Here is a 15686-nt window from a genome sequence, read left to right as displayed (position 1 = left end):
AATGTAATCTTATCACATTTCGGATAATTTTTCAGAATTAATTAATTTTGACCTCGCCATTTTTCCTCGAGTAGGGCTACTCGAAAAACGATAATAAAAATTTACTGGGATTTCTAATAAACGCCAGTTTACGCGGCAGAAGTTTGTACTTAGGGGTAGCAGCCTTGCCAGATTTTAAATAATCATTTTAATGAGTAATAAGTAGAGCCCGAATTTCCATGTACTATCAAATCCTAAACTTAGGAAAATTATGGGGCTAAAAGGGATGAAGTTACAGGAGAATGGAGAAAGTTACACAACGCAGAACTGCACGCATTGTATTCTTCACCTGACATAATTAGGAACATTAAATCCAGACGTTTGAGATGGGCAGGACATGTAGCACGTATGGGCGAATCTAGAAATGCATATAGAGTGCTATTTGGGAGGCCGGAGGGAAAAAGACCTTTGGGGAGGCCGAGACGTAAATGGGAGGATAATATTAAAATGGATTTGAGGAAGGTGGGATATGATGGTAGAGACTGGATTAATGTTGCATAGGGTAGGGACCGATGGCGGGCTTATGTGAGGACAGCAATGAACCTCCGGGTTCCTTACAAACCATTTGTAAGTAAGTATCAAATCCTAAACCTATGCATTCATGCACTGTCATAAGACAAAACATGCACAATGGAGAGAAAAAAAAACAGTAAAAATTGCATGTCAAAACTGAGTTCTACACTATTTTATATCTTCATTTTATTTTTAAACAACGTATTACAACTAATTTCTCAAAACTTGCACCCCAAGATACACAAGTACTTACGTCTTATTATGATGCATTCTGTTTACAGTTCGTTATACGACAATAAGAAATATGCCAGGGAGCATGTTCGGATGGGTGCTATGCATAGACATTTCGCTAGCTCGCGCTACGAGCGTGCTAAACTATCCCCGGCTATCGACTGATTATTTGTACAGGATTCATATCATATCATATCATATCATATCATATCATATCATATCATATCATATCATATCATATCATATCATATAATAATAATAATAATAATAATAATAATAATAATAATAATAATAATAATAATAATAATAATGATTTGTTTTAGCTGGCAGAGTTAAGGCCGTAAGGCCTTCTCTTCCACTCAACCAGCAAAAAGAGTATATACATATGCATGAACACAAAGAATTCAACAATTTGATTTAGATGAGAGTTACATGTATACAAGAGTTATTTACGAATTAAACAACAAAATACTATGAACTATTAATTAAACACTGAAATAAACTGTGAAGCAGAATTAAGCTAAAATACATAGAATGTTAATATATTTCAAATAATATTAGATAATAGAAAGAGATTATTATGAGACAATTTTGAAAATACAGCACAATCAGGATGATGTCTAAAAGAAAGAAGTAACAATGTTATATCATATCATATCATATCATATCATATCATATCATATCATATCATATCATATCATATCATATCATATCATATCATATCATATCATATCATATCGCTAACACTGGTTTAAGAATACGAAAAACGTTATACCTGATAAGGTTTATCTTGTCTCAGTAGCAATAAAACCAAGTCCCTTCAAATGAGGGTGGAGATTATAGGAGGGTTGTAAATTTTCAGGATTACTTTCAAAATCTTGTTATTGTACAGGCTGCCGGAACTCAGTTTCTTGAAAGACAAGCTCAGTGACGGAACTACACAGTATGAAGAGAGATATTTTATTTTATTTTGCGCTACAAAATGTATCAACTAGTCCCTTCCGCCACTGGATGGATGAACGGCACCGCTCCACTCCCCCATCGCCATAACAACATAGACGAAGTAAGACATATCTCCTTTCTCTCTCTTTTCACAATGAGACAAGATACATCACACAGCCTTTAGTTCGCTGATCATCCACCGGAAGCCCGCGCTAAGAATGTCTATGAATATGGCCCAATGAGACGAACTGCGGTCTGTATTCAGGCAAGAGGTGGGCATTTTTGAACAGTTCATCTAAGGTGATGTAAACAGAATGCTTCATAATAATTCCAGTAAACAAACATGCTGCAGTGCACTACGATCATACTTGCAAGCCCTACTGAGAAACCAAGCATTTCCGGACTCATGTTGATAAAACCATTTTTTCTTCTACACAATGAAGAACCCATATCTGAAGTTTTGCCCACTTTTTTTGGTTACGTTCTGTATATACACAGCATTATATTAAATTATTTAGACATTTATTCTTAGGATATAATTTCATTTTGATGAGTACCCCTGTTTTCCTTTGTCTGACATTTATTTTAAAAAAGTAACCAAGTTTTTTGGGCTGTTACTTAACGACGCTGCATCAACTACTAGGTTACATTTTAGCGTCGATGGAATTGTAACTTTATGGTTGGGGAAAATGCAACCAGGTAGTGAGTCCAAGATGGAATCGAACTCACGCCCCAGAGCAGTTCCGGGTAAATAGGCAAATGACGCTAACGTGTAGTCTACGTCGGTGGTTCTGGTTCATGATAAGTACTCTAGTTTAAAGGTGGAAGTAAAAGCTCTGTTATTGTAACCAATGTACTGTATTTGTATGCTAGGTGTGACATTTCCATTTAAGGACGACGCCTATCCCATGAATGCACAAACTACTCTTTGAAAAGGTTCCAATTAAGATAACAGAATCTCTATGTATTAAGCATTGTTCAGCTTGGTAATAACTATGATGATAGAGGAAATGTGTTGTAGCAGCAGTGACCACCAGATTTTGGGAGGCGTAAGCTGTCAGGAAATTAATTCCCACTTAAACAAGAAAGTCGTTATGAAACGCTCGAAACCTATTATTTTACGTGTTCAATATTAACAAACATATTTCTTAATAATTTATTAAAATTAGAACAAGTTACTTACCGGTACCGGTTCTGTATGGTTGAGAAACTTGGACTCTCACTTTGAGAGAGGAACAGAGGATAAGAGCAGGTGTGGGAAACTCGTATTGTAAACAGAGCAGTCAGCATGGGTATCTGCGTACAAATTAAAATTAGAAGAAGTTACTTACCGGTACCGGTTCTGTATGGTTGAGAAACTTGGACTCTCACTTTGAGAGAGGAACAGAGGATAAGAGCAGGTGTGGGAAACTCGTATTGTAAACAGAGCAGTCAGCATGGGTATCTGCGTACAAATTAAAATTAGAAGAAGTTACTTACCAGTACCGGTTCTGTATGGTTGAGAAACTTGGACTCTCACTTTGAGAGAGGAACAGAGGATAAGAGCAGGTGTGGGAAACTCGTATTGTAAACAGAGCAGTCAGCATGGGTATCTGCGTACAACAGCAACTGTAGCGGGAGAAGCTAAGCTCTCCGAGAGTGGCTGTTTCCCGGCCCTGGTTAACCCTTAACTTGGCAAAGCTTCATTTCTCACACTAGTTTATTAAACTTTGTCGGACCGTGAAGAAAACAACTATCGCAATGTCCATATTTTTATATGTTGTACAATATTATAGTATTGTGAAATTTTAATTTTCCTACCAATTTTTTTCCTATTGTTCTATTAAAATTATAGCATGTAGCCTATTAACCTGTTGTATCCTATAGGATACTTTGTCAATTTAAGAGTTGAGATGGGCAGGGCATGTAGCACGTATGAGTGAATCCAGAAGTGCATACAGAGTGTTAGTTAAAATACCTTTGGAGAGGCCGAGACCTAGATGGGAGGATAATAGTAAAAGAATTTGAGGGAGTTGGGATATGATGCTAGGGACTGGATTAATTTTGCTCAGGATGGGGACCGATGGCGGACTTATTTGGTGGCGGCAATGAACCTCCGGGTTCTTTAAAAGCCATTTGCAAGTAAGGAAAAACATTGTTATTAAAATTAAAAAATGCCCGATATTAACTTAGACGTTCAAAATACAGCGAAACTTTCCTTCAACGAACTCATTTCGGAAATGGGAAGTATTTATTAGCGAAAAAATCAGTAGAATTTAATAAATTTGAATGAGACCAATACTATATGAATCAAATGAGATACGTATTTGGTTTTGAAGTTATGAAAACACTTTTATTTTCATATTTATCGATTTTTTTAGTTAAGTGCACTGGTTTTGTATTATTCCATTATCTTTACCCAAAACTCTTAAATGTATTCTAAGACCAATTTTAATTATAGCTTGAGCGGATTTAATGTTTTTTTCTTTTAATAAATCCATAGAACGTGCTGAAATTTTAATATGAATATGGTCAGAGCTTAAAAATAGTGAAAAAGATTGTTTGCCTTTTTTCACATTGTTAGAATTAATTTCTAGGTGCCTTTCTACGACAACTAATTATCACTAATCAGCGATGGTAATTCTAACAGTCCACTTACACTCGATAGCAGTTGAGTAGATGTGAGGAATTATGACAAAGGGGGCTTGTTAGAATATACAGTCTATCCCCTATTGAAAATTGTTAAAATTTTTGCATGCGTAATTAGGTGTCTGCATCCTTTATTGAGAATATCCGCTATTAAGCAGTTACTTTTCCATTAGAGCATGTGTAAAATTCCTGGGAAAATTTAAACTGTCCGTCAATAAGAGGTACGCAGTATTGAGAGGTATAAATTAAAGAAAATTTCATTATAACATAATGTTGTTTCTTGAAATGGTTTCTGACTAATTTTATTGAACTGAAAAACTGTTATTGTTTTAAAACTGTTTGTATTCCATATTTAACCACATATTTATGCTACTGTACTCCAACCACGAGAAAGTCTTCGGGGACTGAGACGAAGCAGGATAATGGTGTGAATGAATGTCGAGGTCATAAGATGTCATAAGGTCACACACGTGGATACTCTTATCTCTATTGGCTAGCTCTCACAGCACAAACCATAACATTGATCACACATATTGATACTACCCTAGTTACAAAATTAGATCACGGTTAATCTCCTGGTCCTTTAATCTCTCCATACAGGAAATAACATATGGAGGAGAGCGCATGGTTTTTAAACTAACGTTATAACGGTAATATCGTCTATCTACTTCGTTCCAATAGATGACGCAATAGTAAGCACATTCCTTTCACGATTGATCTCCTGGTTGGAGAACAGTAGAAGAGACTCTGAACACGCTTCCCTGAGTTTCTCGATGCATTTTGTAATTATGTGAGACCGTGACAGATTCTTGTAGCTACAGTAAGTTAAACATTAGTTAACCAAAATTCTTTGGACTCGATACTTGAAGCTTTAATTGAATTTTATACACTTTTTTACAACAGACCAGTGTTTAACAATCATTGGTACGGTACTTAGAGAGATCTAAGAGGGTACGTTTGTTTTGCCCGTGATAGTCCTATAAAAATATCACAGTCGTAAGCGATTATAGAATCCGTGCTTTCAGTGAATCTCTTTAACGGAATATCTTCCCTTTGCCTTCACATATTTGTGAGAATCTAAACTTAATTTTATGTAGTTTTCAAATAAAGAAGTATGTTTAAATAAACAGTCACTTTGTCAATTTCGCACTTCATATGTTGGTATTCATTGCGTTGATCCCTGCATTACTAGTACAAAAATAACACGAGTTCGTTTATGATTGTATAGTGGTAAATTTAATTCATTCATTCATAGTGTTCTACCCAAGGACAGGTATTTCACTGCACACCAGCATTCTCCAGTCTTTCCTATTGAGATGTATAGCGAAGTAACAGCCGCCAACAGTTGGATTGCAAACAAGAAAGGACTTTCGACTAGTGAATGGATATCTAGCCTGAAAATTACAGCAAATTTAGCAGCTGTTCGTTCCGTTCCCGGCAGATCTCTCGACGGTACCCGGTGCAGACATGGCTGCCCGGAGATTGAAACTTTAGCACACGTCTTGGGATTCTGTGAACAGGGATTGCTCTTGAGGAGCTATAGACATCATCTTGTACGATCCAAAATTGCTGCCACATTAAGAAATAAGGGCTGGATAGTAGGAGAAGAAATCTCCTGTCTAGCTGAAAATGGGTCAACGAGACGAGTAGATATTTTAGCGTACAATGCTGACACTAAACAGGGCATCATTGTGGACCCCACGATACGTTTTGAAGTAGAATGTCATCAGTCAGTCGAGGTCCACCTTGAGAAGAACTCGATCTATGAGCCTACAGTCAACTATTTGAAGCTGAAATATGCCTTCATTCACGTTGAGGTATTCGGCTTGCTCATAGGTGCTCGAGGGACTATACCAGCTTTTTTCGAAGAATTTCGACGGCAGTTTGCTCTGCCAACATCTCTGAGGGATGACATTGTGATAACTGTGTTAAAAAAATCCTGCCAAATCCTAATTAATCACATGGTGCCACATTATTAGCAATTGTAATTTTTCACACCCTTTTCTTTGTTTCCCTTCTTTAAAATTTAATATCTATGTTTACATATGTATAATAATTTTTTTGAGGATATACTGAGTCCGTAAGGGCTACCCTCAATGGGGGGGGGCAGTTTGCTATTATTATTATTATTATTATTATTATTATTATTATTATTATTATTATGATCCATATAATTATCTTAATGTCGTGTATTGCTGTTGGTTCTGTACGACTTCAAGACTCCGCCTTACCAGCAGTGTAAACTGTGTGTCACCTTCCTAAGATTACAGGAAAGAGCGATGACCTCTTGGCAATGGTGCAGCCTATTTAGCAGTAGGCCCACATTAACAGCGCCTAAGTTTGGACAATACTTAAGCCCACAAATTAGAGCGATGACATGCGTTAACATATTTTGTATTAAGCCTACGTCAGTCAGTACCAATCTGAAAGTCCTTGATATTTGATAAAGACAAGAAAAAACTACTAATAATGAGAGGGCATGTTTTTGGGGGTCACTGATTTTGATAATTCTATTTCTGATAAAAGTTAATGATGTAAAACGAAGTATAGTGAAGTTAAATAATGTAACATTCGAAGGTTGCCGAATTACTAGCAACGACAATTAAGGTCTGCCACCTTTTTAGTTAACGGTAATGTATCTACTTTCTTCCCACTTTCCCCAGGAACTCCGATAGTTCAAGAGCTTAAACAGCATACATAATGTTAATTGAGAGGTCACGAGTTCGAGTCCATAAGAAAACGATTATTCAATGACTATTCGGTGGTCGTGGAGAGTAGTCCTTAAATAGAGGTAAAAACACATTTGTTTCATGGGGATACATAGGTTCTAAGAAAAATCGGTCCCTACGAAGGGTGGTCTCTTAATAGTAGTGGTCTTTCAGAGAGGTTTCACTGGATTTGCATTCATTCCCACTCTGCTGCACAATATTGTGAACATTTATACAAATTTAATTAAATTCAACATTACGAACTATGAAATTAGGGTTTCATTCATTGTTGTGAAGTGTGGAGGAAAATTTAAAGACGTCATAGCACACAAGTTTGAATGGCATGTAATACTACTGTGTAAATTTAGTCATTTTTAAATTTATTTTCGAATCTAAGTCTTCATAGTATCACGGAAATGAGTTCAGGGTTCAGCGCCGAAAGTTACATAGCATTTTTTCTTAATGGGTTGAGGAAAACCTCGGAAAAAACCTCAACCAGGTAACTTGTCCCAACCAGGATTTCAACCCGAACCCGCTCATTTCACGGCTAAATAAGCTTAATATAAGACAGTGGACTCCAGTGGCGTAGCGTGAAATTTTGAGCAGGGGAAGCTAACTCAAGTTGTCTTTCATGTACATATGAGAAAACGTATTACAAAAATATAGTCTTAAAATAAATAGTAGTCAATGTCAAGTCAGCAGTCCGAAGATTGGTTGGAACTTCGTAACACCAATAAGGCATGACCTCAAGTGGTAAAATATGATTTCATGGTTTACACATATGTATAAGAAATAGACACGGTCATTTGTCTTTTAAATCGCACTTTTGTTCGTAAGTCAGTCTTGATAATAGAATTGTCCTAAAAAATTCAAGTAAATTGGTGTCAGGAACTGTTATTTCGCTCATTACGTATTATATCATCCGCAATGCACATTAACACTTCAACTGAACACAATTCACGAAAGCGATAACTCGGAAACTTTCAATGTAAAAGCTAGCTTCTTCCGTGCCTTGCGACCAGGGTAGGTTAGTTAGAAAGGGATGGAAAATCTGCGGAGTGGATTACACAGAAGAATGAGTGAAAGAAACCAGTCTGCTCGGAAGCTGGTGTGTGCAGGCTTCTTGTTTACTGCTGCATCACAAATCATCCTGAGCTGCCGCATCACAATATTTAACGCATAAATATAAACTCTATTAAAATTAATAAATAATTTTGTTCATAAACTGCAGGTTTATTATGAAATTATTATTAACTGGGGAAGCTGAGCTTTTCAGCTTACATTGACGCTACGCCACTGGTGGACTCTCACTTTGAGAGAGGAACAGAGGTTGAGGATGTTTGAGAATAAGGTGCATAGGAAAATATTTTGGGCTAAGAGGGATGATGTTACATGAGAATGGAGAAAGTTACATAACACAACTGCACGCATTGTATTCTTCACCTGACATAATTAGGAACATTAAATCCAGACGTTTCAGATGGGCAGGGCACGTGTGGGGAATCCACAAATGCATATAGAGTCTGAGTTGGAAGGCCTGAGGGAAAAATACCTTTGGGGAGACCGAGACTTAGATGGCAGGATAATATAAAAATTGATTTGAGGGAGGTGGAATATGATGCTAGGGACTGGATTAATCTTGCTTAGGATAGTGACGGATGGAGGGCTTATGTGAGGGCGGCAATGAACCTCTGGGTTCCTTAAAAGCCATATGTAAGTTAAGTAATAAGATAGTAATTTATTATTATGGTTATTATATTGGTCATTTAACGACACTGTATCAACTGTGTGGATATCTAGCGTCACGACTAGTGACTGCGATGTGGTATTTTGGTGGGACGAGTATCAAGTTTTCATCATGAGACAACTTTTACATTCGTCTTAACGTCGAAGAAAACTTTGGAAAAAGAATAATATAATCAACCCAAGAGAGATCTGAACCCACGTCCGACAAGACGGCTTCGTTGTTAGCAGTGCTTTTCTTCTGGAAACAAAGGTGGTGGAAATGTATAGAATATATTATACGAATGAGAAGATGATTATCAACCAGTGGAAATTTTGTCGTTTTCAACCTTATTTTCGTCCAGCTTTAAGACTTTCAAGGCCTAATCGGAGTTCAAAGTAAAGTTATGTTAGATACATAATCAGGTTGCCATTTGTCCGGTTTTCCGGGACTGTAACCCTTCTGTGTCTACTGTCCCGGTGTCTCGACAAATGCATTCAGGACGGTCAGATGTCCCGATTTTGAGTTGGTTTAGAGCTTCTTTGTATTTTAAGGTTATTACAGTATATCTATTGTGTGATTTAGCCGAACTTGTTGAAAACTTTAAATAGTGATATAGGAGAGACATTCAGCTTTCAGAATCTGAAGTGTTTGATCAGTTTGTTTGCTTGAAAAACTTTGTGAGTACAAACTTCGGTGTTCATCAATGGGAAAGCGGAAAAGTTCAAGACAAGTGGCTTAAATTTTTTGAGACTGTAAACCATACAGAACAGTATGGAAATCTGTCAGTATATTTTCGCTGTGCCTGCTCACAATGCAAATCTTGAACAAAAAGTTTCTCTGATGGCAGCACAATGGACTGATGAAAGAAATCGGTTAAGCATAGACACTAGAGAAAGCATATTGCAGTGCCACTATAATTTGAATATGGCATATTCTGAATTTTACATATAATATATGGATGGATGAATATCTTTGTACATAATATGTACAAAGATATCCATCCAGCATGCAGGCTGTGAGCAAATCTGAGAAATATGAATGGTATGATTATGAAAAAAGAAGCAAGTAATATCGTGTTAATTTCTTTGAAAAATTATTTTACTTCCAATAAAAATCAATTTTTGCACAATGAACGGATGTTTTAATTAAGTTCCAAAGTTTATGGCAACCCTGAACATAATAATTAACACATTCTTGGTTCGATGAAAAATATAACAGAAAGGTGCCGGGACGACGTTGCGCTAGAAAAAAAACACTGATTGTTACTAGTATTAAGAATCGGAAATGATGTCAATGACATTATCTAGGCTATAATAATAATAATAATAATAATAATAATAATAATAATAATAATAATAATACCAACACATAAGACATCATCATATTCATCATCATACACAATCTCGCTCTCGCGCTTGTGGAATACCCTACCCAGTGACATCAGAGACTGTCGGAATTTAGTAGCGTTCAAAAGCAAGCTTATTAAGCATTTTCTTACTGCGTAGAGTAGGTTTAATTTGTACTTAATCAATAAAAGAAATGCTTCTCTCTTCTTAACTTTTACAATAAACTGTCTAGCTTTTATTAATCAGTTAATCTTTTAGTACTTTGATTTTTATTGTATCTGTAAATTTAATATTAATTATAATTGTAATTGTATTCTTAATATTGTAGTTGTAATCTCCTGGTAGAGGTTAAATACATAAATAAATAATAATCGGAGTTCAAAGTAAAGTTATGTTAGAAACATATTAACACATTTCTTGGTTCGATGAAAAATGTAACAAAAAGGTGCCGGGACGACGTTCCGGTGCGTTCCGCCAGAAAAAAAAAACACTGTTATTAGCATTAAGAATCGGGAAATGATGTCAATGACATTATCTATAATAATAGTAGTAATAATAATAATAATAATAATAATAATACCGGCACAATAAAAATAATAATAATAATAATAATAATAATAATAATAATAATAATAATAATGTATATAGTTTTAAAATTTTGTACTAAAGCAAGGTGGACAAAGGTGTGGAATATCTTGGCAAATCGCCCGTGGGTCGAACCTACACAGCAACGAAACGCAGTATAAAAATTCTATCCCAGTCTTTTGTGGTCTAAAATAGTTTCGCAAACAAAGACGCATGTCGCATGTCCTTGGTAATGACAATCCTTATTTACAAAACATGTAGAACAAAATACCAATGCCGCAATAATTCCTTGAAAGCAAACACTCACCTTTGTCTACATTTCTTTTCTTACTGCGTTTCCGACTGCTAGGCCTCTTCATTTTGGAGCGATCAGCTGAGCGGATGCCTACCAACTGTCCGGTCTGTCGTGCCGCTGTCAAGTACGGATGTACTCAACTACGACCTACCACAATGCTACAATATCAACTATCAGCACAGCTACAGATAACAGCATGGGTTTTGCATTGGATTTCACACGCACCCACTGTCAAAAACTGTCCAGCCGATTCACTTTACGATGTGCGCAACACACAATGCGGTTTACTAACAACCTGAGGCACTAATTCAACAGCCATCTATCGTTAAATGCTCGACTCTCAACAGTGAGTGGTCAGGATTGCGCTCTTGGAAGAGGGACGAGTCTGGATTTCACGAAGTCGGGGTAATCGTGACGTCTTGGATGTACATGACTGAATTCGAACGCTAGACTTCTTGATGCAAGTAGTGTAAAGACGATCACAAACGCTACAGTGAACACAACAAGGTTTATTAGCAGAAGTCCAAGTAGTGTTGAATAAAGATGCAGCATATTTTCCCCTCCATAGGTATGAGCATAAATCCCGTGGTGGGGAAACTGACAATAGTTAGAGGCGCCATTTGGGGGGGAGGCAGGGTAGGGTAATTGCCCTCTCCTGAGTTTAAGATTTAAACAATCTGAATTGAGTACTTTAAAAATGTGAGAACTGTTCTTTTAATATTTTTATGCTCGACCATGCCGAAATGTAGTAATTATACACCTGGTAGTAGCCCTTTAATGCACCTCATTAAAGTACACCTATTCATTATAATTCAGTTGTTCAGCCAATGAGAAATCACCATTGTACCATTATAAAACCGCAAGTATCGATTATTCTCGGATATGCAATCGAAAGACAATTATCGAAAAGTCACGGAGGCTGGAAATCCAATACTGTCGCAGAAGGTTATGTTCTGTTACTATAATAATTAGCGTTAATAGTAAATAATATTCAAATAAATTCAATTTGTCATCTCGTTTTTCAATTCTAAATCAATTTCCAGGTTATATCAAGACTAATGTTCATGTTATTCTCTAGATTATATCAAGGTCAATGACATTCGTGCATCGGAAAAAATCAATACTTTCGCGTCTGCGCACATCTCACAATTCAGGTCAGTTCCGCTCCTCACTTACATAACCATAATATGAATACTTATGAATAATTTCAAGTTAGAAATGTGGTCGAGCATAAAAAGTCGTATGAAACTTGCCTATAATGGTAATTAAGACGCTCGTATGAAAATTATGAAACTCGCTTGCGCTCGTTTCATAAACAAACATACTCGCGTCTTAATTACTACTATTATAGGCTCGTTGCATAATGTACTATTATAAACGCTTAAAAAATAATAGACGAGCTAGTTTATGATTTTTCTCAAATGAAACAAAGAGTTACCCTTTGCTACCTATTGTGGGAAAAAGTACAATATTTTTGTTAATTGAAATTAAAATGTCTTTATCAATAATAATATTGTGTGTGTTCAGTGTTCATTTGTTCACACCTACGTCATATTAACAGCAAATACATGTATATTACGTATCTTATATGTAGGCCTACTGTATGTGTGGAAACTATAAATGCACTATAAAGTGAGGTAAATTTCACAATAAAGCAAAAGAGAATTAAAACATGATGTATGCCATTGCTTATCTCGTGAAATCTACCTGCTCATGAGGGGAAGCAGTAAGTGGGCAGAGAAGCTTCCCTCTCTAGCTATGCTTCCACTTGCTGCTAGCTAGCTCACTTAACCCCACCATAAGGTTCTTACTATGATCTACGACGCACGCATGCATTTGATTTCACGAGATAGGCCTAACGAATGAGCTATCTAACAGATGTTTCATTATGTTCTTTCATTAATAACTATAAAACTAAGGATTTTCAGACATATTATGTTGATATGAACTTTTTTTCTTGTTTTGTTGTGAGGAACATGCCCCCAAGGTTTGTCAAAGTATTTCTGATACACTGTGTGTATATATTTTACGTAAATTACAATTTATTTACGTCGCCTAGAAAAACTAATATTTTACACGATTTTCTATGCGACAAAACAACTCATTTTCATGGAATGAAATTAATAATTTACAAACGCTTTTATGTGCTTGAAGATTCTGTACTATGTTTTTTAAAATTATGGAGTCAGATGCTAACATTCTGCGCAGTTTTCATTTTCAAGTTTTGTAGGAATAAGCAAAGTTCGTCATACTATAGGCCTACAAAGGTCTTCCTGCGTACGACATGTCTTCAACTTTTATTTTTAATACAGATTCTTTAGTAACTTCAAAATCGCTGATTAAACTATTACTGAACGCTTCGGAACGATGCTGTGAACTGAAGGTAATTATGTCATTCTCCTTTTACGGTTTATGAACTATCTGTAGGCCTACGTATAAAGTTTAGACACTTCCTTCTTGCATAAAAATCTGGTTCAAATTTGGAAGCATTATGTAGAAGCAAATATAGTTACTAGACAGGAGGTAAATAAGCGTAGATTTGGAAATTCTGGCTTAGGCAGCATAGCGAGCAGTTAGATTCCTGAATTCACAGAAACTCTAAGTGGCGTGTTGTTCTGTAGATTTACCAATTCAAACTTCTTCAGGAGCTTCTATCGGTTGCAAACCAAAAAGGATTGCAGAAACACTTCATTCCTTGTCCATTGTCACTATCTCTCCAAACCTACCAGTGAATTCTGTTGTAACGTCTTGAAGAAGAGCCATATATTTGATAAGATTTTCTTCATTACTCTTCACGACAGTTTCTAGTGAAGGAAAGTGGGAAAGTTGTTTATGTTCCGCTTGATACTGCCTCATTTTAAACATATCTACAAAACTCTTAGCTGGTCGATCATATGTCGCCCAATTCTGTAACTCTCACGCGTAACGTGCTGACATGTGATATCGGTCTCACCTTGTTGATATCCAACTTTTCTCTTTAGCTCTTCTAAAACTTTCTCTCTTGTAGATCCATACAGTATTACTTTATCAAAATTTCGCCATGTTTATTTTTAAAATGTCTTCTGATATAAAAATTTTATGCGTAAAAAGTGTAGTAGAACATAATATATAAGATAGATAGCTATACTTTTCTTTTTAATAAAAAAAAGTACTTCTTTCTCCAGTCGTGAATAAAAAAGGAATGAACTGATTGAATTTTACTGTGTTTCATTCATAACGAGCCGCCGCTTACTTCAGACTCGAGCGAACTTACGTCTTTAAGAACCCCGTACACACACTGCAGCTAGAACAGGGTTCGTTCCACCTGACTGAGGTTGTATTGACAGTTTGAGAGCACGAGTTTCCCACTCATGGTCATGTACAACATTACAACTGTTATAGAACTGTGTCATTATTTTATTACGAAAGTAACAGAATAACTGAGATTCTTTATTGCATCCGATAGTGTGCGCTAGTGTGTCGCGCTAAGTATCGATAGTGCAATCGATTACCACGCTATACTTTTTATCAAAGAGGCCAGTTATAGCAATATTATTTTAATTATTCTGTGCTCTTTGATCTGCTCTTCTGTGGTTACAAAGCAACCATCATTATAAAATGAAGCTATTAAGGCGGCCATTTTTTAAACAGGGGAAAAGCGAACATTTTTAAAATGTCTTCTGATATTAAAATTTTATGCGTAAAAAGTGTAGTAGAACATAATATAAGATACATAGCTATACCTTTCTTTTTAATAAAAAAGTACTTCTTTCTCCAGTCGTGAATAAAAAAGGAACGGTCTGATCGAATTTTACTGTTTCATTCATAACGAGCCGCCGCTTATTTCAGACTCGAGCGAACTTACGTCTTTCAAGAACCGCATACACTTACTGCAGCTAGAACAGGGTTCGTTCCACCTGACTGAGGTTGTATTGACAGTTTGAGAGCACGAGTTTCCCACTCATGGTCATGTACAACATTACAACTGTTATAGAACTGTGTCATTATTTTATTACGAAAGTAACAGAATAACTGAGATTCTTTATTGCATCCGATAGTGTGCGCTAGTGTGTCGCGCTAAGTATCGATAGTGCAATCGATTACCACGCTATACTTTTTATCAAAGAGGCCAGTTATAGCAATATTATTTTAATTATTCTGTGCTCTTTGATCTGCTCTTCTGTGGTTACAAAGCAACCATCATTATAAAATGAAGCTATTAAGGCGGCCATTTTTTAAACAGGGGAAAAGCGAACATTTTTAAAATGTCTTCTGATATTAAAATTTTATGCGTAAAAAGTGTAGTAGAACATAATATAAGATACATAGCTATACCTTTCTTTTTAATAAAAAAGTACTTCTTTCTCCAGTCGTGAATAAAAAAGGAACGGTCTGATCGAATTTTACTGTTTCATTCATAACGAGCCGCCGCTTATTTCAGACTCGAGCGAACTTACGTCTTTCAAGAACCGCATACACTTACTGCAGCTAGAACAGAGTTCGTTCCACCTGATTGAGGTTGTATTGACAGTTTGAGAGCACGAGTTGCCCACCCATGGTCATGTATAACATTACAACTGTTCTAGAACTGCGTCATTATTTTATTACGAAAGTAACATAATAACTGAGATTCTTTATTTCATCCGATAGTGTGCGCTAGTGTGTTGCGCTAAGTATCGATAATGCAATCGATT

General features: G+C 36.1%; 1 protein-coding gene across 2 annotated transcripts in view; it reads right to left on the bottom strand.

Moving 5' to 3' along the window:
* Positions 1 to 15686, bottom strand: part of LOC138697595 (fatty acid hydroxylase domain-containing protein 2) — an 85898-nt gene that overhangs the window by 46860 nt on the left and 23352 nt on the right. Inside the window, exon 1 of one of the 2 annotated variants that reach the window (XM_069822969.1) lies at positions 11026 to 11511. The exons of the other annotated variant lie outside the window; for it this stretch is intronic. Coding sequence (XP_069679070.1) covers positions 11026 to 11077 — 52 coding nt within the window. The 5' untranslated portion in view covers positions 11078 to 11511. Of the gene's footprint in view, positions 1 to 11025; positions 11512 to 15686 lie in introns of those variants that run through there. 2 annotated transcript variants of the gene reach the window in all.

The sequence above is a fragment of the Periplaneta americana genome, chromosome 4 (genome assembly GCF_040183065.1).
Source record: "Periplaneta americana isolate PAMFEO1 chromosome 4, P.americana_PAMFEO1_priV1, whole genome shotgun sequence".
NCBI lineage: Eukaryota > Metazoa > Arthropoda > Insecta > Blattodea > Blattidae > Periplaneta > Periplaneta americana.
Note: the sequence above shows the minus strand (reverse complement) of the source record. Positions and strands in the feature narration are given on the sequence as shown.